This window comes from Primulina huaijiensis, chromosome 2 (genome assembly GCF_012295235.1).
Source record: "Primulina huaijiensis isolate GDHJ02 chromosome 2, ASM1229523v2, whole genome shotgun sequence".
In the NCBI taxonomy this organism is placed as follows: Eukaryota; Viridiplantae; Streptophyta; class Magnoliopsida; order Lamiales; family Gesneriaceae; genus Primulina; species Primulina huaijiensis.
In genome coordinates, this window is record NC_133307.1 from 5388888 (window position 1) to 5415620 (window position 26733).

General features: G+C 33.9%; 3 protein-coding genes across 3 annotated transcripts; 2 read left to right on the top strand and 1 right to left on the bottom strand.

The window, feature by feature from the left end:
• The first annotated feature begins 904 nt into the window (after window positions 1-904).
• LOC140965670 (uncharacterized) lies at window positions 905-9399 on the top strand. The gene is made up of 8 exons (XM_073425820.1): window positions 905-1734; window positions 2675-2817; window positions 2947-3671; window positions 3820-4167; window positions 4249-4379; window positions 4455-4530; window positions 4602-5097; window positions 8525-9399. Exons 2-4 carry the CDS (start codon window positions 2730-2732, stop codon window positions 3847-3849), a joined length of 843 nt encoding a protein of 280 aa, XP_073281921.1. The 5' UTR covers window positions 905-1734; window positions 2675-2729; the 3' UTR covers window positions 3850-4167; window positions 4249-4379; window positions 4455-4530; window positions 4602-5097; window positions 8525-9399.
• A 3364-nt stretch (window positions 9400-12763) lies between these two features.
• LOC140991600 (uncharacterized) lies at window positions 12764-14114 on the top strand. The gene is made up of 5 exons (XM_073461659.1): window positions 12764-12941; window positions 13071-13192; window positions 13289-13398; window positions 13456-13616; window positions 13825-14114. The coding sequence occupies exons 1-5, from the start codon at window positions 12764-12766 to the stop codon at window positions 14112-14114; spliced, it is 861 nt and encodes a 286-aa protein (XP_073317760.1).
• Window positions 14115-16356: 2242 nt separating this feature from the next.
• LOC140959120 (uncharacterized) lies at window positions 16357-18686 on the bottom strand. Its single transcript, XM_073416891.1, has 8 exons — window positions 18619-18686; window positions 18372-18539; window positions 17772-18288; window positions 17607-17696; window positions 17430-17531; window positions 17050-17355; window positions 16697-16962; window positions 16357-16622 (listed from the first exon to the last, which is right to left on the bottom strand). Exons 1-5 carry the CDS (start codon window positions 18643-18645, stop codon window positions 17497-17499), a joined length of 837 nt encoding a protein of 278 aa, XP_073272992.1. The 5' UTR covers window positions 18646-18686; the 3' UTR covers window positions 16357-16622; window positions 16697-16962; window positions 17050-17355; window positions 17430-17496.
• Window positions 18687-26733: the final 8047 nt, after the last annotated feature.

A 26733-nucleotide genomic window follows, 5' to 3' on the forward strand; every position in this document is an offset into this window, starting at 1 on the left:
TAATAGGTGATAATATATTTCTGTTGGGTTCTTCTTCTCGCTTTGATCGTAGTCATGCTCTACTCAGATGGTCCTTGGTCTTTATTAAGGTAATCTGATAACACAAAATCTATTTTGGTGTAAATTTTACACTAAAATAGTACGATTTCTGCACCAAATACAACATCAGAAGCTGGGCAGGTGACAGCTTCAATCAATTGGGTAAAAAAATTAATTCCTTAAGGATCTTGATCGTATTATGCATTCTCAAGAGGCTCAAGAAAACCATGATCGAATCAATGCATTAGAGAAACAATTAGAAAGTTATCCGGACGGGAAGAACTTCAATGGAAACAAAGGTCCAGAGTGAATTGGCTAAAAATGGGAATTGAATTACTAAGTTCTTCCACTCCTCTTCCTCCATTCGACAAAATATTAACTTTATTAAGGGACTCATAAAGCCACATGGTGATTGGTGTACAGAGGGCGAGGTATGGCGGATATTACTTCTGAATATTTTGCTAATCTTTTTTCTTCCACTAGTATGTGGCATCCAGATATTGATGAGGTTATAGAATGTACTGATCCGGTGGTTGGGAATTATATGAATGATCTTTATGTGAACCTTTTTCAGCTGATGAGATTCGTAAGGCGGTCTTTGTTATGCATCCTACTAAGGCTTCGGGCCCTGATGGGTTTACCGCTCTCTTTTACCAGAAATTATAGCCTGTTATTGGCAATGACATCACTCAAGCAGCACTTATGATTTTTAACGAGCATGGTGATCTTAAAGGTTGGAATCATACCATTATAACTTTAATTCCTAAAGTTCGGGAACCATCATACTTGAAAAATTTCTGACCAGTCAGCTTATGCAATACGTGTTACAAAATTGTGGCTTGAACTATCACAAATCGGTTTAGGGCATGGTTGAACGAAACGGGAACGGAACGGCCAGAACGGGCGTTCCGGAACCGGAATGCAAGCAACCTTGACGAGGTTCCGGGGTGTGTAGGTTGATGGCTTGTATCGGCGTTTTATATACCGAAAACTGGGATTTAACGGCGGAACGGAACGGGGCACGCGGAATGGCACGGAACGGAATGGAAGGGATTTGTACAGCTGCGACAAGAACAAAAAATCTGTGTGTAATTTTGAGCACATGCATTGTAGGTTCTAATGCACGTATCTTTGCTTTCTAGTACAAATAATGCAATTTTGAGCACATGCATTGCGTGGCTTTTTGGACAGTTCACAGTTGCATGATGCTCCAAATAGTAGCACATGCAATCATGCGTTGTTGGACCTAAAGCACGTATCTTTCCTATAGATAGATTGAATTTTTCTCAAAACAATTAAAGGATTGCAGCTGGTGCCTGGTAGCTTTCTCCCTTTGATAACTCTCATCTCTCCGCCAGCATAAAAACAGCTTCGCCTCTATGGGAAGCTGCTCCGGCAGAAAAGTGCAACTGCCCAGAAAAGTTCAACTTCTCCAAGTAACGTTTCGAGATGCGAACGTACAAAGGCTTCACCATTTTCATGTACTTTTTCACCACTTCTTTTGTCAATTTTCTGTTTCCTGAGGTTGCTGTTGAATTACAATCTTATTGATTATTTCTTCGTTCATTTGCCGCCATGGTTACTCTTTGAGCTATTATATCTGGTAAATAAAGAGACAAAAAGCATTCTTACTTCCTCAGCTTTACACAGCAGGGACAATCTTGCATCGTCGCCACCGTACACCGTCGGTTATAGGTAAGCCAACCACTAACTTTAAATTTTTTTAGTTTATATAACTCAGTTTGTTTATTTTAAATTATTGTCTGAAATTTTAGACTTCGTATTTCGTATTGTTATTGACTATCCTATTTTTCTTCACTTTGCCTGAATATATATGGTCTAGCTCATATTGAATTTTGGGTTTTGTGCGTACGTGTATATATATTTGTGTGTGTGTGATTGTTCTAATGTTCATAAAAAATGGTAGTGAATAAATTTCGTTAGATTTGTGTGAATATATGTAGTTGGACTCGAAATATATATAAACTATAGTGAATTTATTACTTAATTATGTGTACATGATTATATTTTCTAAAATATAATATAAATATTATATCATCTAAATTGACTCAACGACTTTTATTAATAATAGTTTGGCTCAAATATTAATCCAAATATAAATTTGTATTATATAATTGTTAAAAACATATTCAAACATTCCTGAAAAAGAGAAAAAAACAACCAATTTTTTTCTAATTATATTTTTGTGCATTTAAATAAATATATACATTATTATATATTTGGTTTATTATTTTAAAATGCAAATCAGTTACACTTTTTTCTTGATACAATTTATCAATTTCTTTATTTTAAAGTGCAAATCAGTAAATCCTATGAACAATGGCTCCAAAACTCGATATTGGTTGGGAGTTTGGTAAATCCATCAGAGGTGATAGAAAGACAATACAATGCAAACTTTGTGGAAAAATTATAACAGGTGGAATTACAAGATTAAAGTAACATAGTGCTTATGTTGCTGGAAATGTTGAGTCATGCACTAAAGCTCCAAAAGAATTATCATTGATGTTCCGGAAACATCTTCAAGATACTAAGAACGAGAGAAATTTAATCAAAAAAAGAAAGAAATTTCTATTAATGCAATTCAACAGAGCATACATGGACTCGATAATTGCAGTGACAGTGGAGATGATGATAAATTTGATAATACCTATGAAGAAACTTTAAAAGATATGGAAAATAGGGCATTGCGAAAAGAAATGAAAGAAAGTCGTAGAACAAGAGCATTTGAGGAAGATATGCAAAACCAATATGGTTCAGGTAAATAAATATTTTATTTTTATAGTTGATGCATATCCGATATGGTTCAAAATTAATGTATCATTTTAAAAACTTATTTTTAATGGAGTAATATAAAAATTCTGATTAGATTATATTATTTAATTTCAGGAAATGTTGGTGGTAGTTCATCATCACCAAGTGCAAATCCCAATTTAAGAAAACAGATGACTCGTAGCTTTAGCGTACGAGAGGGAGCTCAGTTACCAGCGAAAGAGATTGATTCTTACATGTTTTCATCAAAACGAAAGAGTATAAAAAATTGGTTTGCTCCTGAAAAGGTCAAAGATGTTGGGAAGGCTATTTCAAAATGGTTTATATACAATGCAATTCCATTTCATGCAGCAGATAGTGGTCCATACTACCAAGCAATGATTAATACCATCGCAGATGTTGGACCTGGAGTACAAGGTCCTTCGGGACGTCAAATAGGTGGTGTTTTCCTGGAAGAGAAGGTAGAAGATATCACTATATATTTGAATACATTAAAATCCAAATGGCCAAAATATGGATGTACAATAATGTGTGATGGTTGGAGCACACGCAACAAGCATCCTATCATTAATTTTATGATATACTGCGATCCCAACATGATATTTCATAGTTCAATGGATTGCACAAACAAAAGAAAGACAGCCGATTTTATATTATCTCTTTTGAATAATGTTATTGACGATATTGGAGAAGAAAATGTTGTACATGTGGTTACAGATAGTGAAAGTGCAAACAAAGCTGCTGGACAAAAATTGATGATTGAAAGACCTCACATGTTTTGGTCACATTGTGCTGCACACTGCATTGATCTTATGCTTGAAGATATTGGTAAGATAACAAAGGTAAAGAGGTGCATTGATAAAGCAAAGCAAATAACAAGTTTTATATACAATAGTGACAAAATCGTGAACTTAATGAAAATCTACACAAATGATCGTGAATTTTTGAGACTTGGAATCACTCGCTTTGCTACTGAATTTATTTCTTTAGAAAGTCTCGTCCGGTATTGTCAAGATTTGAAGAGATTGTGCACTTCAGTTGAGTGGCATGAGTACAACAATACAAGCAAGAGAAGAAAAGATGTCGAAAGAATTACAGCGATCATATGGGACACAAAATTTTGGAAGTCGGCTCGTGATATATGCACAGCAATGGAACCTCTCGTCAAAGTTTTGAAGTTGGTTGATCAAGACAATAAGCCAACGCTGTCGATTATATATGAAGCAATGGATAGAGCTAAATTATCTATAAAAGAACGTGTGAAAGACTGGCAATTGTACTGGGATGTGATTGATGAGCGTTGGTATAATCAATTACACCAACACCTATATGCTGCAGGTAAAATTAGATTATATTTACAAAAAAATAAATCCATTGTTGTGGTTATCGTTATATAATTTTATATTTGTGTGTTTTTAGCATATTTTCTCAATCCAATGCTCCAATATTCTGGAACCTGTGTTTACACTGATGAAGTAAGATGAGGATTGAAGACAGTAATCAAAAGACTAGAGCCCTATTTAAATACACAAGCTGCAATGATTAATGAGGTATGATATTTATAAGTTTTGCTTAACATATGTTATATCCAGTATACTATAGTTTTTATCAAACATGTTTAACAGATTAAATTGTTTACTGAACAAATTGGAGAGTTTGGATCCCCACTTGCAAAAATGGCGGTTAAAAAAAGTCTTCCAGGTTTGAATTTCTTTATGTTTTTTCAAAGATATTAAAGTTATAAAATATATATCATATGTTTCATTTCTCAGCTAAATGATGGAATGAGTATGGTGAAGAAGCTCCCCACCTAAGAAAACTTGCAATTAAAGTTCTTAGTCAAACATGTTCATCTTCTGGTTGTGAGAGAAATTGGAGCACATAGTCTTTAATACATACTAAGCTTCGCAATCGTTTGGCGATTGAAAAATTACATAAATTGGTATATGTCCATTACAATATGCGGTTAAGAGTACGAAATTTGATGCAAAAAAGTGGAGATGATGATTACTATAGTTCTATAGATCTTGATCACATATTCAAAGATGATGATATTTTAAATGAATGGACTAGAGATAATGAACCCTCTGTGTTGCAAGACGATGACTTAGAATGGTTAGATCAAGGTCATGAAATATCAAATGCCCAAGAGAGCAACAAGAACAAAAACAATGAGGGCACCTCAAGATTATCAAAAGGAAAAGAAATCATATTAAATGAAAGTGATGAAACTGACAATGACGATAAAAGTGACGAAATGATTGAAACGTCTGCCTTTCTTTTGCTTAAAAAGTACTAGAAATTTTTTTTTTAAAAAAAACCTTACATAACATCGGCCGAACCATGCACATTTGCATAAAAATATTTTAGAACCATCTTAAAATTAAAACAACCAACTATATATTTGAGAAATACAGCCCATACTATAATCTCTCAAAAACCTCTCAAATCATAAATATAAGTCATAAAATATCTTTAACAAAATCTTAAAAATCATAAATCATAACTAGTGCGGAAAACTAGCGTCGGTCCTCGGGTTATGTGCACTTTCAGTCCAGCAAAGTCAACCATCAAGATCTCCCTTAACATATTCATAATCAATAGCACCTGCATCAATCACACCTAGTGAGTCTAAAGACTCAACATGTCATATCGTTGATAACAAGTAATACATAATATAGATCACATGCAACAGTGAAAAATACTTGTACTTAAAATATCGTTTTCATGAAGATGCATAAACTTTAAAAACATTTTCATGATCCTTTTTGCATAAAAATTTTCATAAACATATTCATGTCATCCTCAACATATTCATATACATATTATCATCGACATATACGTATTCCATTTTCTTTTCGTTGAATTCAGATCGTTTCGTGTTCATCTACGTCTACGTCTACGTGTTGGGCGATGGATCCATCTACATGTAACCACAGTACTGGGCGGCGGGGACACCAGCAACACTCTCACCGGTCAACTGGGCCTTGGCCTTACGTATTAACATATTATCGTATACATATACATATCCGTATCCAAAGAAACACGATCGTCGGGCTCCCACTGGGACCATAACCCTCACGAAATTTCCAACATATCATCGTATTAGTCACAATTACTTCACTTCTTTCAACATTTCATATTATCATCACTTTATAAAAATCATGCATTTAATATCCTTTTCTTTTCAAAAACAAGCATGCAACATATCTTTTAACGTTATCGTTTCCTCATAAAAATCCATAAATATTTTAAAAGAAACCTTTCAACACATAAAAATCCATAAATCTTTTAAATAAACATTTCAACATCATAAACATTTAAAATATGCTTTTAAATCTCAAATATTTTAAAAAAAATTAACATATTAAATCATAACCTTATAAAATAACATTTTGACATAATAAATCGTAAACATTTCAAATCCATGTCATAAAAATTCATAAAAATTTGAAATAATCATATTAGCACAAAAAACAGCATTCAGGGCACTGTCATGACGTTAACTAATTTTTAGGTGTAAAATGACCGTTTTACCCATATACGTAAAATTTCCGGTTTTTGACATTTTCTTAATTTCCTTGACTATAAAATGTCCCAAATAATTATTTAAGCTTACATGAATTTTCTCATATTTTTATTTAGCTTAAATCGAGGTCTTTTAATTTAATATTTAAATAAGACGTATTACTGCGTTTTAATCCCGAATATAAATAAACCTTAATATAAAATTCCCAAATTATAAACTTAGACTTTTAATAATTATTTACTCTTAAATATAATTTTTCATAATTTTATAAAGCTTAAATTAGGCGTTTCAATTAACTCGTTAATTAGCGTTTCGTGCGGCGATTAAATCCCGAATAAATCCAAAACTCAATATTTTGATCCCAAATTTTTAATATAACCTTTTTATGATTTATTCTACCCTTCCAAGTCATGAGCCACACACGTGGACCCATGGATTCAACTTTTAGTTCTTAAATCTCGTTTTGGACCCTTAACCGAACACACCGAGCCATCTCCTAATTTACTCGAGCCACCCCCGAGCCACATTGAGCCAAAACCTAGCCAACCCCCCTAGGGACCCTACTGTCCAAGCCCAGCCCGAAAACCAGCCCTGGACCGCTCCAAAAACCTACTGAAACTTGCCCCAAAATTCTACACGTGTGTGTGTGACTCCTACCCTTCACCAAGACTCCTAGCCAACTAGGACACCTCCAGCGGGTTAACCCTCGGCCCAACCTGACCCTGACCATCCCTAGACCAAGTCCAGACCAAACCCGGACCAGCCCAGCCCCTGGAACCTGCACAGCGAGCCACCATACCAAGCACAGCAGCAATGTGCTACCTTGCTTCTCAAGCTCCCTGCGTTTGGCTCGAGCCACGTCGAGCCACCCTGCACCAACCCACGACCCAACCCTTGGACAACCTCACTTGACCCTGATGGACCAGCCTGGCTCGCGCCCAGGCCAGCCGCAAGCCTAACTTTCCCGCTGCGCACCGAACCCCTCATGGGGGAGAGTCCTAGTTCACTAGGACTCTTCCCTAGCCACTACCTTGACCCCTAGCCGCCCTAGGACCCAACCCAGCCCTAGACCGAGACCACCACTACCCTTGGACGAGCCCTGGACAAGCCCTAACAGCCCATGCCAAGAAACGAGCCACTTGACTCTTGTGCAACCAAAATACCCACGGTTCCTTCTTAATTGATGCCTACAGTTTTCCAGCTTTTGTTATTCACGTTTGCAGCTTATTTGGTGCGTTTCTAGGACCCTAAACTTTGTGTAAAACACCCTTAATCCATCCCCTAACCATGGCAGCCCCTTGACACAAATTAAACATGATTTTTGAACCAAAACACAAGAGTTTAACACACACATATGCATAGTTACGAAAATATCATGATGTGCAATTTGTTTTCATTCAAAACATGTTCAAATAAATATTATGGTGTGATAGATGAGTGAAGGAAAGAATATGGCGTGCCTTTGTATATTTTACGCACGAAAACGAAGCGATGATGCGAAGAACGACGACGTAGACACCTAGGCTGAATTTTTCTTCAAAAGACCGAAGCTTTTCTAATTGTGATGTGTGTGTCGTGTTGCTGAGGGGAAAGAATTTGTATTGTGAAGGGGTGTGGGGCGTGGGGTTTTTGTGGGGTTATGGGTAGGTTTAGAATATTATATAGTTAATTAAAAACATTAATCAAGCTTAAGACCATTAGGAGGTTAATTAGGTCCATTAGTGCTTAATTAAAACATTTAAAATAATTTTGCTTAAATAAGTTTGTGAATTTATTAGCCGGGTTGCCAAAACGTTCGTATTTTTGTTGAAAAACCAACACCGATAAAATTTACGTTCTGGCGTATAAAATCACCTCAAAACCCCTTATTTTTAAAAAATATGAAAAAGCATCACCCATGTATTAAATAATTAAAAACAACTATTTAATAAAAATATTTTACATTTTTCAGCCCTCGGTCTCCGTTCCTCGATCGCAACTCAAATAACCTTTAAAAATACATTTTAATGCATTCATGTAGAAAAATATATTTTAAACATGTAAATATGCACAACCTAATTAATTTATGCAATTAAACCATTTTAATTAAAATACCAAGAATTTAATAATTGCATGCATGTGGTTCGCATGGATTTTTAAATTTTCGGGGCGTTACAATGATGATAGTGGTGATAGGAACAATCGGGAAAGTGGCAAAAAACATGGAGATGCTGATCAAGCATGTCAAGATGATCAATATGATACTGGCATGTCATGGGCACGGGGGAAAGAGAATTATTATGCAACACAAGACACTGATCATGGGTATCGTCCTGGGATAGAAGAACGTCGCTTTTTAGCAAGTTTGACAGGGTTCTCGAGTGCTGAAGATGATGAACATTTTAGTGGATCTTCAGATTCATATATGCGTGTTGAAGAGAAAATAAAAAATTGGGCTTGGGAGGTCACCATCAATTTCAGTTTGGAGATGATTCGAGAAATTACCATTGGAGCTCTCAAGATTTTGGTCGTGGTGCCATTTGATATAATGAACCAGACTTTGGGTATTCTCATGATTATAGCACAAGACATTATTTATCATCTCATGATTATGGATCGTCTCAATACACCGGTTCTAGGAATAATCAATTTGAGAGATTTTCTAAGGGTTCGCTTGGTTTGTAGGACGTGATAGTTGAATGATTAATAATTTGATTGATAAATGTTTGATAGGATAAGATATCTAATTTGGGTTGTATATAAGATCATGTGTTGTGCAAATTTAAGAAGAGTGATAAAATCATGACAAACTTGTTAATGACCAAAATACCCTTAAATGTTATATTTTAATTTATTTGCCATAACTGTTCACTTCTCCCCTAAGCTACTGTCTGTTTCCCAAAAAATCTGACGGGAAATGAAAACCCTATCCACATTGTTCTTCCTTCAAGATCGTAAGGCGAGGTTAGATCCGTGAAAGATATGAACCGAAGATCCACCGGTAAGCATGAACATGGTGTTCTCGTTTATTTTTTTTTACAGGTGATCTAAAAAATTATATCTACAAAATTGTTCATCACTCGATAGTTTTCCTCAGGTTTATCTACTCTGAAATATGTTATGCATGAGATACAAAATCAATAATCACACATAGCTTCAAAGCTGTACTTTCTCGAGTTTTACCTTCGAATAATCTTCAAATTTCTATAGATCGGACTTAGAAATGAGGATTTTTGGTTCACCACTTTCCATTTTTAAGCTACTGTGCAGCCATCGGTTCTTCAGAAGAAAGAAGGACAATGGCGTGTCCGTAGGCCACTTGCAATTTTTTATTTTACAAACAGTGGTATTTTGGTCAATAAACTTTACGAGTGCAGCCGGATAAATATTATCCACATTGAATGCAAGGATTTATTCTCCAAGGAAAACAGTAAAATTTGTCTAACTAATAGTCAATATCAAATATATAAATGAAAGCAAACAAATGATTACTAAACAATCACACCTTAATAATGCTTACCAAACTGGGCCTAATAGTGGCCGAAATAGATATCATAATCCTCAAGCACCAGCAGCCACTGGTATTAGACATGATGGTCATTGTTCTATATCTTCAAGTGAGGCCAGTAATTCTTTTGGACATCAAGAATTTGGAGACTACTATCGTCGTGACGATACATTATTAAATTCTCCCTCATTACACTATATACATTCAGTTTCAAATCCACTATTCAATGCATGTCCACTAGGACAATTTAACACTGGTTTATATCAGCAACCATATGGTGGAGATCAATTTTCTCAACTGAATCCCGAAGAAGAATACACTAATGATTTTGTTCCTCCACGTCATTCCTCATGGTATTAGTCTCGATGATATAACATTTACAGGTACCTTTCTATATAAATGTTTGTTTTCATCAACTTATATTTCATTTCTCATTGTTATTTTATTATTATATGATATGAGTAATTTAATAAGCTTAACATTAATTTCACTAGGAACATTGGAAAGCAAAGCACATCGGTTGATGTGAGATGGTGAATCTTGAGTCTTCTTCCCGCTGCATCCATCAATGAAAGACTAATAAATAAGAGACCGCAAGTCAACTATTTCTATTGACAAATTTTCATTAAAAGTATGAAAAAAACTAAGTTAATTATAAAATATTTCTATTTTAATTGATGTTAAATAATTTATAGCACCACTTTATATAAGATTTGATGCTTATTATTAGTCCATCATTCTAAATTGATTCAAATTTGTGCGAACTTATATATATCCAATCGAAAATATTTTAAAGTTTTAATTAATTAAATACAAATAATTTTTAATAGTATATTTAATTTTTGATATGGTTGGAAATATTTTAAATATAATGACGATATAATTTTGTTCAATAAATTGTTAATAAAATTTTAATTTCTTATTTACATCAAATAGTCTATTTAAATGATATTTATTTTAATTTTCATATTTCTAAATATTTTCCAAAATTTTTAATTTTTTTAATTTACAATATTTTTTTAAAATACCCGTTCCGCGACCGTTCCGTGAAATTTCATTGTAACAAGAACGGTAGCAGGGGCAATTGCAAATATGGCCTCCCCACAACAAAATTTTAAGGTCAAAGGCCTCATATAGTTTTTTTTTGTTCAATAGGCCTTCTTTTAATTAAAAGTTAGTGAAAATATTAATTAATAGTTAATCTAAATACTAATTAATAGGGTTTGTGGGCCAATTGAAAAAAACCACCCAAATCAAATGTAAGGTTCACATCTCTCTCTTCCTCTCTTCTCTTCATTTCTTCCTTCCATCACATCTTGCCTTTTTTTCTCCCATTTTTATCATTCTCCATCTTCATTTCATTTCTAACTTTTTTAACCTCTTCATTTTCTCTTCTCCAAAAAAATATAAATTAGAATCAAATATTAATGACATTTTCATTTTCATGCAATACATGTTTTCATAGGATCATTGGAATATCAGTATAAGGTATTTTATTTGGCCATTTATGTTTTCATGTGTGTGGATTATCAGCTACTCAAGTAATTTGATTTCTCATTCAGTTTGTTAAAACATTTATTTCAGTCGGTTAAATTATATATTTCAGTCGGTCAATAGCATTCCGTCGGTCGGTTAAATCATATATTACAGTCATTCGGTCGGTTAAATCATATATCACAGTTGCTTAATATCATTCAGTCAGTAGGTTCATATTCAGTAGGTTGAAACATTTATTTTCGTAGGTTAAGTTATGCATTGCAGTCGGTCAATATCATTCAATCAGTCGGTTATAGTTATATATTTCCAACTCCCTTACATCCATTATTTATATTTTTTTTCAAATTTTGTGGACAGCGATATGATTCAAATCTTAATTAATTTTGATGGTGAATGGAAGGTTGATGGTGAACATAAATATTCATGGTGTGATGGAAGTAATTCGGGATGGCATGCTATATCTATTGATGATAGTAATTTCAGTATTGAAGATGTTGAAGATGCAATTTTTGAGACACTTCATTTGGATAGAAATTATATGGTATTGAAGCTAAGTTACTTGCCGAAATTTGAGGCATGTAATCCAAGGCCTATATATAAAAAGCTCAAGAGCATTGACGACATATCTGTCTTTTGGCGTTTCAAATGTTAGACCTTTGCTTCATGTTGAAATTATCAAAACAAGTGGCTTTGCAACAAGTTACGAAAAAACTGTCAATGCTAAAGATCTTGAAGTTTGTAGAGATCATAATGATGAGATGGTTGACAATTGTGAAACTGAAGTATATGGTGGTAATGAGAGAACATGTGATGAATATTTTGATGGAGTATTTTTTGAGAATGACTTAGACAATGAAATGAATGAGCATGAGAATGGGGTGGATGAAATAACAAGTATTGATAATGTTGTAACAGAAATTGTTGTGAACGATGAGAATCGTGTTAAAGAGCTTACATTGTGTACAACACATAATACACAAGTTGAATTTTCTTATCTTGAACAAGATGTGCAAGATTCTACATTATTAGCCACAGTAGGAGATGCTGAATAGAATGTGACTTATTCTTTTAATGATTTGTCTAATTTTTTTGTCGGTCAAGAGTTTGAGAGTAAAGATGAATTTCAAACAGAATTGTTTAAGATTTGTTTAAATGCGTCCTTTGAAATAAATGTTCAAAAATCCAACAAAAAAATTTATGATGTTAGATGTGTTACACCGAGTTGCAATTGGAAAATACGTGCATCACAAATAGAGAATTCATCACGATTCTCTATACGTGTTTATCATAACACACATACTTGTGACCTTTCATATCGGAGGAAAATGCATCGACAAGCAACATCAGACTTTGTAGCAAAGATTTTGGTTGAAAATTTTAAAGGACAACTCAGTTTGCCTGAACCAAAAACCATTATTACAATGATACAAAATAAAGATGTTGAAATTAGTTACTTCAAAGCATGGAGGGGAAGACAACTTGCTTTGGATAAGTTACTTGGCAGTCCTGAAGAGAGTTATCTAATTATGCCTTCATATTTTTACATAATTGAACAAGTGAACAGAGGCTCGAAAACTGATTTGGTGACAGATTCAACGGGTAAATTTAAATATATGTTTCTAGCATACGGGACATGCATTGATGGATTTCGTAGAATGAGAAAAATTATATCTGTCGATGGAACATTTTTAAAATGCAAATATAGAGGTTGTTTACTTGTTGCTACAGTCCAAGATGGTGACTTTCATCAATTTCCTATAGCATGGGCCATTGTTGACTCTGAGAATGATGATTCATGGACTTGGTTTTTGCAGAAGTTGAAGGAGTTTATTAATGATGATCCTAACTTGGTAATCATTTCTGACAAACATATTTCTATTATTAATGTTGTTCGTACTGTATATGAGCATGCATCACATGTACATTGCTCGTGGCATCTTTCACAGAACCTTAAAAGAGTGTCTGGCGGAAAAGGTGGGATTGATTTGTTTATGAAAACAACATATGCATACAAAGTGTATGAATTTGATGAGTTGTACGGATGTTTGAAAGAGAGGTATCCCAACATTGCATCGTATCTTTAAATGCATTCATCTCCTGACAAATGGTCTAGAGCTTATTCCCCTGGTGCTAGATACAATATAATGACGACAAATGGGGTAGAGTCAATAAATGCAAAACTTAAGTCTGAAAGAGAGATGCCTATTGTAGCATTGTTGGATGCAATTCATAAATTAACTTCAAAGTGGTTCAACAAGCATCGAAATGCACCAGGTTCAGCTACGACGACTTACTCCATCGACAGAGGCTATCTTGAGAGCTAATTTTACATTGTCACAACGTTTAAAAGCATCTCAACTCAATGCATTTGAGTATCAAGTATACGGTGATGGGAAGGATGAAGTTGTTAATTTATCTGATAGATCTTGTAGTTGTCTAGTGTTTCAAATTGATAAAATTCCATGCGCTCATGCAATTGCAGCAATTTATGGGGCAAAATTAGATTTGTATGACTTTTTCTCGCCCTATTACTCATCACAAATGTGGGCCCTCGCTTATGCTGATACCATATATCCGGTGCCCATTGCAAATGAATGGAACATTCCAGATCATATTAAATACAATGTACTTCTCCCGGATGTCAAGAGGAAACGTGGTACAGCACAAAAGGAAAGAATTCCTTCTATTGGGGAGTTTGGTCGCAAGCGAACTAAAAAATGTGGTGTATGCCATGAATCTGGCCATTGCCGAAAAAAATTCCCTAAGAGATAGATTGATGTGTAGACGAGTTGTTCAATTTTTTGTTTACGATGTTGTATTTGTATGTTGATTAGTTTTTGTCAAGTTTGTTGTATGAACAGGTTGTGCATGCAGATATAATTTGAATTGTCATTTAGTGGTTTAATGCATATATATTCGGTATGTTCAATGTGTTTAATCAGTCGGTTAAACGTATATATATATGTTGATTCAATGTTTTTAATCAGTCTGTTGCTGAATATATTTCAGTCGGTTCAATGCAAATATATTTCAGTGTTTAATCATTCAGTTTATGCATATATTTCAGTCAGTTCAATGTGTTCAATCAGTCAGGTAATGCAAATATATCAGTCGGTTCAATGTGTTTAAAATCAGTTGGTTTAAAAGCATACATTTCAATTAACGTATAGCGTTTCAGTGGGAGACACTCTTTATTTCGGTCGGTTATACCATACATTGCGGTCGGTTATACCATGTATTTCTGTCACTTCTGCGTGTTTAATCATTTGGTTAATGTAAATATATCAGTTGGTCAAATTTAAAATCAATCGGTATAATCACTAAAGGTCATATAACTCTAATAGTCTATCTGATAGTCAGTATAATCGACTGAAATTGTATGTTATATATAGAGTATAGTTAGTATACCATACATTGCGGTCGGTTATACCATATTTTAGTCGGTTAATGAAACTTTAGTTGGTTTAGTTTGTTTAATCAGTCAGTCAAAGCATATGTTTCAGTCGGTTATTAAAAGATTTCAGTTGATTCAATGTGTTTAATCAGTCGGTCAAAGCATATGTTTCAGTGGGTTATTAAAAGATTTCAGTTGGTTCATTGTGTTTAATCAGTCAGTCAGAGCATATGTTTCAGTCGGTTATTAAAATATTTCTGTTGATTCAATGTTTTTAATAAGTCAGTTAATGAATATAATTTAGTCGGTTAAAAAATATATTTTGACATTTGGATTCTTGAACTCATCTAATCGCTTGAACATACTTAATACTCCATCTTCAATCACCATCAAAGTTGTACGATCGAGTATAGTTACTAAATCAATCACATATAGAGTATAATTATTAAATATCATATAACTCTAATGGTCTATCAGAGAGTCAGATGATTTATAAAGTTGAAATGACATTCTCATCGTTTAATCAGTCGTTTAATGAATATATTTCAGTTGAAATTTCGAGAACAAAATTTTTATAAGGAGGAGAGATTGTAATACCCCGAATATTTCTAATAGCTTGTATGTGTGTTTAATCAGTCGGTTAATGAATGATATTTCAATAAGTTCAATGGGTTTAATCGGTCGATTATTGCATATGTTTCAGTCGGTTAAAAAATATTTCAGTTGGTTCTGTGTGTCATGCCCCACGGACGGGTTGGTCGACATCGGCGTTGCTCTCAAATTTTCGTTCGGGTTCTCACACTGTGGGTTTTATCCGTCGGTTAATTCATATGTTTCAATCGATTAATAAAATATTTCAGTTGGTTCCGTGGGTTTTACAAGTCGGTTAAATCATATGCGTCAATCGATTAATAAAATATTTCCATCAGTCGATTAATAAAATATTTCAGTTGGTTCAATGGGTTTTATCAGTCGGTTAATGAATATGCTTCGTCGGTTAATAAATTATTTCAGTTGGTGCAACATGAATTTCAGTCATTCCAACACACCCACAAAATCATTCATAAAAAATATCATTCAACCATACATCACTTCGACAAACCCATTTCAAATCTATTACATTTGAGAGACCATCACATCAACATAAATCCGAGAGACTCACATCATACAAAATCATTGCAACTTTATAAAATCCATTCACGCCGTTCTACTGATGTTGCTAAATTTTTCTATATGAATTCACAATCTGATCATTCAATGAATGTGGAGACTGCTGAGACAACTCCACCTCAAATGTCTTGATCATTCATGCACCGCAATCAGAACTGTAAAATAAATTATTTTAAACTCATAAAAATATATCGAGATCAAATTATATAGTCGATCGTGTATTCTTTTTTAAAAAAATCCGAAAATTCATAAACATACCTGCTGGCATTTTGCGGAAAATCTTTGGGCCGTTCTACTGTCCAAATGTCTGGAATCTTGACCTTGCAATAATGTAGAAGATGTTGAACTACATCTTCTGCCGGCTCAATATAAACATTCATTTCATCATCTGTGTAGCAACTATGATATCAATCATACATAGTAATGATTCCATCTTTTACGTTCACTACAACTGCTACCCAATGTATAGGCAAATTTAATGGAATCAATATGAAAGATGCATGGGCCCATGGTACTGAACTCCAACGACGACAATATCCATCAACATAGCGAAATAAATTCTTCCACTTGCTATTTTCAAAATCATCAGGAGCATTACGATATGTGAAGACTATATCTTGAGAAAATTGTGGATCCATTATGGCAACATCCTGTTTTACCAAATGTGGGTATGTCTTCTGCAACACAGATAGACCGTGCATGATCTCTTGTATGTGCTGCACATGTTGGAAGCATGTTATATATATAATATTATGTTTAGAACATAAATAGAACACAAAATCTTACTCACGCTTTGATCGAGCCAGTGCCTCGGATTGAGAAGGTCCGTAAACCACGACTTGTAATATGATCCAAACACACCTGCTTTAAATAGATCATTCAATCTACTTATTTCTTTAGTAACAGTTGGCAATAATTTCTTAATGGAAACACATTGCACCGGTTCACATGAACCATTGTAAGGACCGGTATAACCAAGTGCTGCCAAAGCAGGTGTCTCGGGTAGCTGTACATATGGAGAGCGACAAAATTGAGATTTCGTACTCTTCCGAGCATCTACATATGTAATGCATGTGTTTTAGATATTAGTACATATCGTCGAATCATAATTCCAAAAAAATAAGAATAAAGTACAACACATACCCTTGTGAGCTACGAGAGATGGTGTGATTTCCTGTGGTAATGGCTTATCGTTAACAAACATAGTTGTTACATCACCAGCACCAACTAGGCTAGCATGTGCAGCTTCTTTATCACCACATTCAATGATAGAGGTCTTTTGTGGCTCACCTACAATTAAAATAAAGTATTGTATCATAATAAAATAAATTATTATTTCAAATATATAATTTACAAATACTTAACACATATTACTATTCTTTTTCTTGGACCGTGCGTAGAAAATAATCCGTTCTCCAAATCGTTGTCGTTTGGTGGAAGGTGGCTCATCTACGATTCAACAAATAAATCAAGTTAAATAAAATATGTAAACGTTTAAATTAAAATTTGAAAATCAAGCGTACGATGATGGGTGGCGTTGTTAAGTGGATCAAACACTTCTTCCTCTCGGCTCATTCATTCATTCAAGTCTCAATTGACAGAAGTTACCTCTTTGACTGGGTTATCTATGATTTAACAAATTAAATATCATTAGTGAAATAAAAAAGCATACCACAAACTGGATTTAAAAGAAAATATACCAAGATGTGTAAGAGGAGATATGAATGGTTCAACAATCGCCTCTTGCCCAAGAGTCACTCCTTGATTGGAAACAGCTGTCCCTGGCTCACCTACAATTAAAAAAAACATATTATTATAATCAGATATATAATTATCTCTAACATTTTAAAACTCACATGGCTTACATTTTTCATGGGTCTTCTTTTTCTTAGATTGTGTAAAGACAGTGTTTGGTTCATCCAAACGTCTTTTGGATGAATTTGAAATGTTCAAAACTTCCATTATACGTGCAAGTTTGCTATCCAAATTTGAAATCATATCTTTCAACTCCACAAAGTTTCTGTCCACGTGCTCTTGTAAAGCTTTAACTTGTCCACTAGTATCTGATTTGCCTAGGACATCATCTCGTTCGACTTGATGGGATTGTTTTTCTAGTGCTTTGTTGGCTGGACAAAGTTTAGAAGACCTCTTCGACTTATTTTTGGGACAAAGTTTCCTTTCATGGACATCTTCTTTGGATTGAATGGTCTCTTTAGATTCACAAAGAGTGGGATTCTTAGTGCAGTACACAGATTTTCCCTCCAACAACAATGAATTAATATAGGACAAATGAGAATATGTACAAGAATCTTCAATGAAAATATTTCTAATATAAGAAGCAATAGATTCTTGATCTGTAGGTGACAAAATACTCCTAACAATCTGTAAATTTAATATATTTAAATTAGTAATACACAAATAGAAAATATATTAATAAAACTAAATTATATGTTAAATACACTAACCTTTTTACCACTCTTTGATGCATCTAAAATGTCGATATATCTAGGAGATCTTTTTTTTGACCAGTTGTTGGAAATCCATTGGCACATGCGTGGAAGAGATGTATTGTCTCCTTCTCTTTGTTTCGTAAAACGCTCTCCAATACCACGAACGCATTCGTATGCAAGAATCTAAATGCAAAAATTATAAAACACATATAATCAACCATATTCGAATCATATGGAAAAATGCAAAAAAAAAATTTATTACCTGTAGCGGATTGATTAATCCAACCATATCATGGGTTCCATTGTTCGAAGACTTACCGTTTTTTTTTTTTTTTTTTTTTTTTTTTTTTTTTTTTTTTTTTTNCTTTGAAAGCTATTGTACCCCAAGGGTACTTATTAAAAACATCAAAATCATCAATCAGGCTAAAAATCTCTTTATCAACTTGAGGATTCTTAACTGGAGCTATAGGACATAGTACACCACAGACGAAGTACAAACAAGTCATCTTCACTCTCTTTATACTCAACAACTCATCCACACTTTTCAAATCTTTCAACTTCATTTCAACTTCCTTAACAGATACTTTATCATTACCTTGAAAATATCTATCACAAAAGTCTGAAACTTCTACTACTTCATCAAGAAAATTATCAGAACAATCCAACCCTGTTATATATGCATACTCCATTCTAGAAAACCTGACTGGTCTATCATTTACAACAAACCACATTTCATCATCGTCTGTTGCATACACTTGTCTCATCACCATAAACCATAAAATCTGACTAGATAAATTATAATTCGCAGCATACTTAATCAGATTGCCAAATTGTGTGTTTTCAACCATGAAGTCCATGTCCTACTCATTCAAGCAATCTAATATAAATTCACTGACTTTTTGATATTTGGAATGTACACTTAACTTGCAATTAAAATACTTCTCATCTGATAGTTGAGATTGAAGATTAACCTGAAAAAAAAATTAATCAAGTCAACTAGTAGTATCAATAAATTAAATACTCAATTATGTGAATTCATGAAATTTATATGAAATTTAAAGAGCAATACAAAAAATAAATATTTTTCAAAACAAAAATGAACATACCCAAATCTTTTGTGCAACCATCTCCGACATTCTTCGTTCTACCAACAAGAAGTTTCAAAGAGAAGAGATCTTGATCGAATAAAAATAATCAACTTCAAAATTCATAGATTACATGAAATCTTTTATATTAAAAAATTGAGACAAAGTCAATCAATAATATCAACAACTCAATCATTCCAATAACAAAAGAATTATGCTATACTTAATAACAATATGTAAACTTTTGTTTTAAATCATTATTTAACTAATATGAATTGCTATTGATACTGTATCAAGTTCTTGATAATAAAAAAAATTTAAAATCAACTTCAAAATTGATAGAGGAAATGAAATATTTGATATAAAAGAAGTTGAAAGGTTAGGAAATTCATCTCCTGCAAGATTCCAATTCATCCATAAACAAATAAAATAAAAAACGGAATAACCATCTATTACCTATCAAGTGTTTCGAAGTTCAAACTTCTATCTATCATTAATGGATGCATTTAGCTCCTAACATTTTCTGAAGCATTATGATGGTGAGGTAGGAAAACATATCTGTAAATTTAGCATTGTAAATTCTCAACTATCTAAAGAAGTATGAAAACAAATCCAAACTTGAATTTTCAATTCTCAAACAATTCCAACTTTAACTCACTAGCCCAATAGATGTTTAAAATTATTTTATGCAAACATTCATTTCAAAAATGACAAGCAGTAGCTCAACTATTTTTCTCTTTTTCAAGTGATGATATTTTTTGGGATAAATGAGGAAGATATTAGAATAATAAATTTTGAACAGATTTCTAACACAAAAATATCACAAACTATGCAACAAAAATGAGAGTTTATGCAACAAAAATTAGAGTTTGACCTAGTGTTTACCATTCAAATATATGGTTTATGACTGAGGAATTCAAACGCAATCGAGAAATCAATCTGCCCAATCCATCGTCTTCTGTGCTTTTGAGAAGAAATGAGAGTCTAAGAAATAAAACGAGAAAACTGGCACGTCTTTTGGAAGGAACGTGAGCTGTTGAAGGAAGGGGAAGAGATCTTCTTTTCTGTTTAAGCGTTTAAATATTTTTTATTACTTAAATAATGGTTTTAAATTAGTTAAGAAAAAGGTAAATTGGGAATTTGACAAACAAGGGCCATTTTCTTAAATGAGATTGTGTGAAGGTCTATTTTTCTAAATTTTCCAACGTAGCATCCGTTTCGATCTCCGCGACCGCGACAGCAAACCATGGTTTAGAGCTGTAATCGCCAAAGTTATTGATTCTAATCAGAGTGTGTTTATTCCATGTTAGGAATTATATTGTGTTCGACAGATACCAAAAATAATAAAAATATCATACTAGGATGTAAAATCACGAATTTGTGTTTTATCAGAATTAAGTATTGTGCCAGATGTTACAACATCTCGGACAACATGCAGCGGAATATTAAATTTTATAACATAAATCGACTTTAAATAAATAAACAGACAAGATTAAATATGCACAAGTATAAATACTTGTGCGGTGCCTTATGGCAAAAATTAATCACTAGAAAACCAAATCGTTTACACAAAAACCTATCACTAGTGATTATTACGAAAATCAATTTTCTCAATACTTTGAGAAAATAAAGCTTTCTAAAAACAAATAACCAGAATAAAAACTAAAACAAGAAAACAAAACGTGATGCCAAAAGGGAATCCACGAAAATGATCTTCAGCCAACTTCGTTAAGGATGTTGTCTGCAGATGTTCCCAACATTCAAGGCAACACCCGATATCTGCACTCTTCAAATTAGCAACGCCTTTTTAGTATATTTTTCTCTGACATCCCACGGCGTGCACAAGTGCATGTATATGTGTATGATTAAGAGGGAAGTGAACACCACGAAAATCTCCCACTAAAAACTCCCACGAAAATCTCTCCACCACGTAAAACTATCTCCACGAAAATCCTTTCACTAAAAACTCCTCACGAAAATCTCCATGAAAAATAACTCTTCTCTCTTCTCTTTCTCTCTTTTCTTCTCCCACGAAAACTCCCAAGCACACTCAACAATGTCCTTGTTTCTCTTATTTATAGACTTCATCTCTCCTAGAGTTTATCTCCACAAGGAAACCTACAAGATATGGTAAACAAGAATTCTATCAAGAATAAGATATCATATCATACAAATTATTATCATAAATACCATATCTAGAAAATCTTTATAATACCTAGAAAGGTAAAACCCAATATTCCACATAATCTCATCAATAGAAAATTAAATTTAAGGAAGAAATGATATCACAATAAAATCTTAACATAATTATCTAGAAAGAAAAAACCATAATTAAATATTAAATATCATATCAACAAGGAAGAATATATTAGGGAAATTATTTAATATAAGAAATCATATCAATTAAATAAAGAAAATATATTTCCCTTCAATCTCCCTCATTTTACCTTTCTGGACAAAATCAAATCAAACTCAATTTCTCAGTTAAACTCCAGTTAACTCCCCCTTAATATGAGAATTTTTCTCCCCCTGAATAAAATCAAGTTAATACGGGTGTTGTTCGTTGTGTTGGCAACACCTGAGACAACACCTGCAAAAATCATTAACAGTTCATTAAAAAGGATTACATCAGGGAAAACAGAAACATTAGGGAACCTAACAGATCAGAACATTGAAACGAGAAAGCAAGCAAATGTATCAGATAGATGGTATCATTTGATCCTTTCACCCTTGAGTTTGAGTTGCATCTTCTCCCCTTTTTTGTCCAGAATGGACATCTACCTCCATAGCCAGACGATAGTCAGAAACTAAGTTCTCGTAGTATACCAAATCAGCTTTGTTCCGTAACCACTTGTCAAAAATACTGAGATAATTGCGTCCAAAATCATTTCAAAATAATTTCCAGAATTGAAACCCACATCAAATTAACACAACTAAAACATTAAAAATCACAAATATTGGATTTCTAGTCAAATCTTGAATTTAACCGAATTTTCTTTGTTGAAATACTCAATCCCTTTTTGGCTCAACATTATTCACAATGAAGTGTAAATGCATGTCCTAATTATGCCTAATAACAGAATGAAACAAAATTAGAAACATGCAAACGAGTATGAAATATGTTTACAGATGAAGTGTTTTCGCAAATGTTGGCAACATCTCCTGACAACACGTCCAATTCCAACAATTTTGATTTTTATGCACACTTAGAGACTTATTGACTTTCTAACCATAGAAGCGGTAGCTCCCACACTAAAAGAACGGTCTTCTTTAGGACTCCTCTAGGTAGCTTTTTCCAATTTCTTCTATTTTGAATTCTGTATTAAATTCAGAAGAGGTAGCTCCCACACTAAAAGCACAGTCTTCATTGGACTCTTTTAGGTAGCTTTTTCCCATCTTTTCTTCTGATACAGAGCATATTCATAATTTATTTTTCTTTTTACTCAATCTTTTATAGTCACTTTTTGTATGGGACAATTTCATGGAGTACATGATCATCCTTCAACTACTTTGTGATTTAATCAGATTATTAATCATATCCAAGTGTGTTAAGTTTAGATAGAACATGAAATTGTAAGTGCACCAGAAGATTATGCAACATTGTGAAAACATATCATATAACAGTATGCATGCAAATGCAGTATGCCTAAGTCCTAGAAATGCACATGCAGATGGGGTGTTGTCTGAGATGTTGTAACATCCGAGACAACATCCATGAATGATCAAATTGCACACATGCTGAGAGATTTCCTAAGGTTGGAGAATCTCTCAAAGTCTAATGCTTTAGTGAATATGTCTGCCAATTGGTTTTTTGTACCAACAAATTCCATTCGAATCAACCCCTTTTCTACTAGATCTCTATAAAGTGATGTCGAATTTCAATGTGTTTAGTTCGAGAGTGTTGTACTGGATTTTTCGAAATATCAATTGCACTCGAATTATCACAGTACAAAAGTAAGGTTTCACTCTTAAGTCCATAGTCTTTTATCATTTGATTCATCCACAAAAGTTGAGCACAACAACTTCCATCTGCCACATATTCAGATTCAGCAGTTGAAAGTGATACACAATTCTGTTTCCTACTATGCCATGAGATCAAATTATTGTCAAGATAAAAGCAACCTCCAGATGTACTCTTCCTATCATCTAAATCACCAGCCCAATCAGCATCAGAAAAACCTACTAAATTCGAGTTGGTTTCTTGAGTGTACCATAATCCTAGATCAATTGTTCCTGCTATGTAACGTAAAATGCGTTTCACAGCTTTTAAATGAGAAAATTTAGGATTAGATTGATATCTAGCACATAAACATACACTAAACATGATGTCAGGGCGACTGGCTGTCAAATAGAGGAGGCTACCTATGATGCTACGATATAAGGTGTTGTCAATATTTTCGGCAACATCATCTTTGCACAATTTTTCACTCGAGCCTATAGGAGTTCTCATGTGTTTTGTGTTCTCATTTGCAAATTTTTTAATCAAATTTTTAGCATACTTACTTTGACACAAAAAGATGCCATCATGCATTTGTTTAATTTGCAAACCAAGAAAGTAACTCAACTCACCAACCATGCTCATTTCAAAGGTAGAAGACATACACTCAACAAAATTATCAGCATGCTTTTGAGATGAAGAACCAAAGATTATATCATCAACATAAACTTGACAAATAAGAATCTCACCTTTGGACTTTTGAATAAAAAGAGTTTTGTCTACCTCACCTCGTTTGAAGCCAATTTCAAATAGATATTCAGTCAATCTCCCATACCATGCACGTGGTACTTGCTTCAAACCATAAAGTGCCTTCTTCAATTTGTAGACATGATCCAAATGGTGTGGATCCTCAAAACCCTTAGGTTGTCTAACATACACTTCCTCACTTAAAATTCCATTTAAAAAAGCACTTTTAACATCCATTTGAAAAATTTTGATTTTCATGTAGCATGCAATGGCTAACAATAGTCTGACTGACTCAATACGGGCTACAGGAGCAAAGGTCTCATCAAAATCAACCCCCTCAACCTATGTATACCCTTGAGCAACCAACCTTGCTTTGTTTCGAATGATGTTTCCCGACTCATCAGTCTTATTTTTGAAAATTTATTTTGTACCAATTACATTCTCATGGTCAGGAGGTGGAACCAAAGTCCAAACATCATTTCGAACAAATTGCTTAAGCTCATCATGCATTGCATTAATCCAAAATTCATCTTTTAAAGCCTCATTAACATTTTTGGGTTCGAAATTAGATATAAAACATGAAAATCTAACCTGTGAGTACGTAGAGATCATGCATATAAGTCCAGCCATCTTTCGGTAATCCACTTTTTCTTCCTTTCGAGTTTGGACATTTTCGTGCATATTTCCAATTATTTGAGATGATGGATGGTCTTTCTGAATTTTACTTGGAATATTCTGTCCATCATCTACTGCATTATCCTCACTGTGTGTTTCTTTCTCAGATTCAGTGACTTCAGTGTCAGGTGTTGTGCTAGATGTTGCAACATCTGGAGCAACACCTGCATTTTCCAGTATGATTTGAATTTCCAGTAGGTCTTCCACATCATCTTCAGCTGTTGTCTTCTTTAGATCTGCACAATCATCAAAAACAACATTAATAGATTCCATAATAGTCCTAGTACGTAAATTGAACATGCGATAAGCTCGACTATTAGTGGCATATCCCAAAAACAAACACTTATCACTTTTTGAGTCAAATTTTGCAAGTTGATCCCTGTCATTCAAAGTGTAACAAACACAACCAAAAACATGAAAGTATTTAAGATTAGACTTCTTTCCCATGATGATTTCATAAGAAGTCATGGTTGAACCACTTCTCAAATGCACCCTGTTTGAAATATGACAAGCCGTATTTAGGGCCTCTGCCCAAAAACGCTTTGAAATACCCTTCGAAGCTAGCATCACCCTTGCCATTTCTTGCAACGTCCTGTTCTTGCGTTCGGCAATGCCATTTTGTTGTGGGGTTTTTGGTGCTAAAAATTCATGTAAAATTCCTTTCATGTCACAAAAAGATGAGAATGAAGAGTTTTCAAATTCCTTACCATGATCAGTCCTGATCCTTCTCACCTTGAAATTATGGAAGTTTGTAATTCTTGTGACAAATTTTTTAAACCCACCGAAGGTGTCTGACTTTTCCCTAATAAAGCTTATCCAAGAAAACCGTGAAAAGTCATCGACACATACAAAAGAATATTTCTTACCTCCAAAGCTTTCAACTTCCATAGGACCCATAAGATCCATGTGTAGTAACTCCAGACAGCGTGTTGTCCCAGATGATGGCAACACTGGGTGTGACACGCGAGTTTGCTTACCATTTTGGCAATCGCCACAAACAAATGGTATACCAAAAGAAAGATTAGGCATACCTCGTACTGCATCGTACTTACTCAAATTTTTCAAAGTTTTGAAATTTACATGTCCAAGTTTTTGATGCCATAAATTGAGTTCACTAACTTGTGCATGTTTGCTCGAAAGCTCTTCTCTTATTTGGTAGCAATTGTCCGAAGACCTTGTACCTGTCATAATGCACATGTTAGTTTCATCAAAAACTTCACGAGTATGCTTATCAAACTTCACATGCAAATTATCATCACACAATTGGCTTATGCTTATCAAATTCGAATTTAATCCTTCAACATGAAACATATTGTGGAGCTTTGGTAGTCCTTCGACATTCAATGTACCCTTTCCAACAATTTTTCCTTTAGCTCCCCCTCCATAGGTCACTCTACCACAATTTTGTTCAACATAATCGATGAGATGTTCTCTTGAACCTGTCATGTGGCATGAGCTTCCACTATCAAAGTACCAATGACCTGAAGTGTTAGTTTTCAATGAAGTATAGACAACATTACAGTGGGTTTTTACCTTTGGTACCCAAATTTGTCTTACTGTAGGTCGGTGGTTGGAGGTGTTGCGGGAAATGTTGGACAACATTCGGGACAACATCCGACTCGACTTTCGATTCATGCAGTCATCCCATAGTTTAAAACAGTAGGGCCTGATATGTCCATGCTTAAAACAGTAATGACATACATACCTGAGTTTTCTTTTCTTAGGAATGGGTGCAGCAGGTTGTCTTTTTGGATGAGCACTTTTGATTGAGGGCGTGGGTTGAGGCTGTGTATATGTATCAGCTTTTCCTTTCGCAAAGACAGTTGAATTTGAGGATTCACCAATTTCGAACACACTGTCTTTGAAACCTAAACCTTTCTTGTCATCTCTTCCCATCAAAAGTATGGAATCAAGCTTGGATGTGCTTGAATTG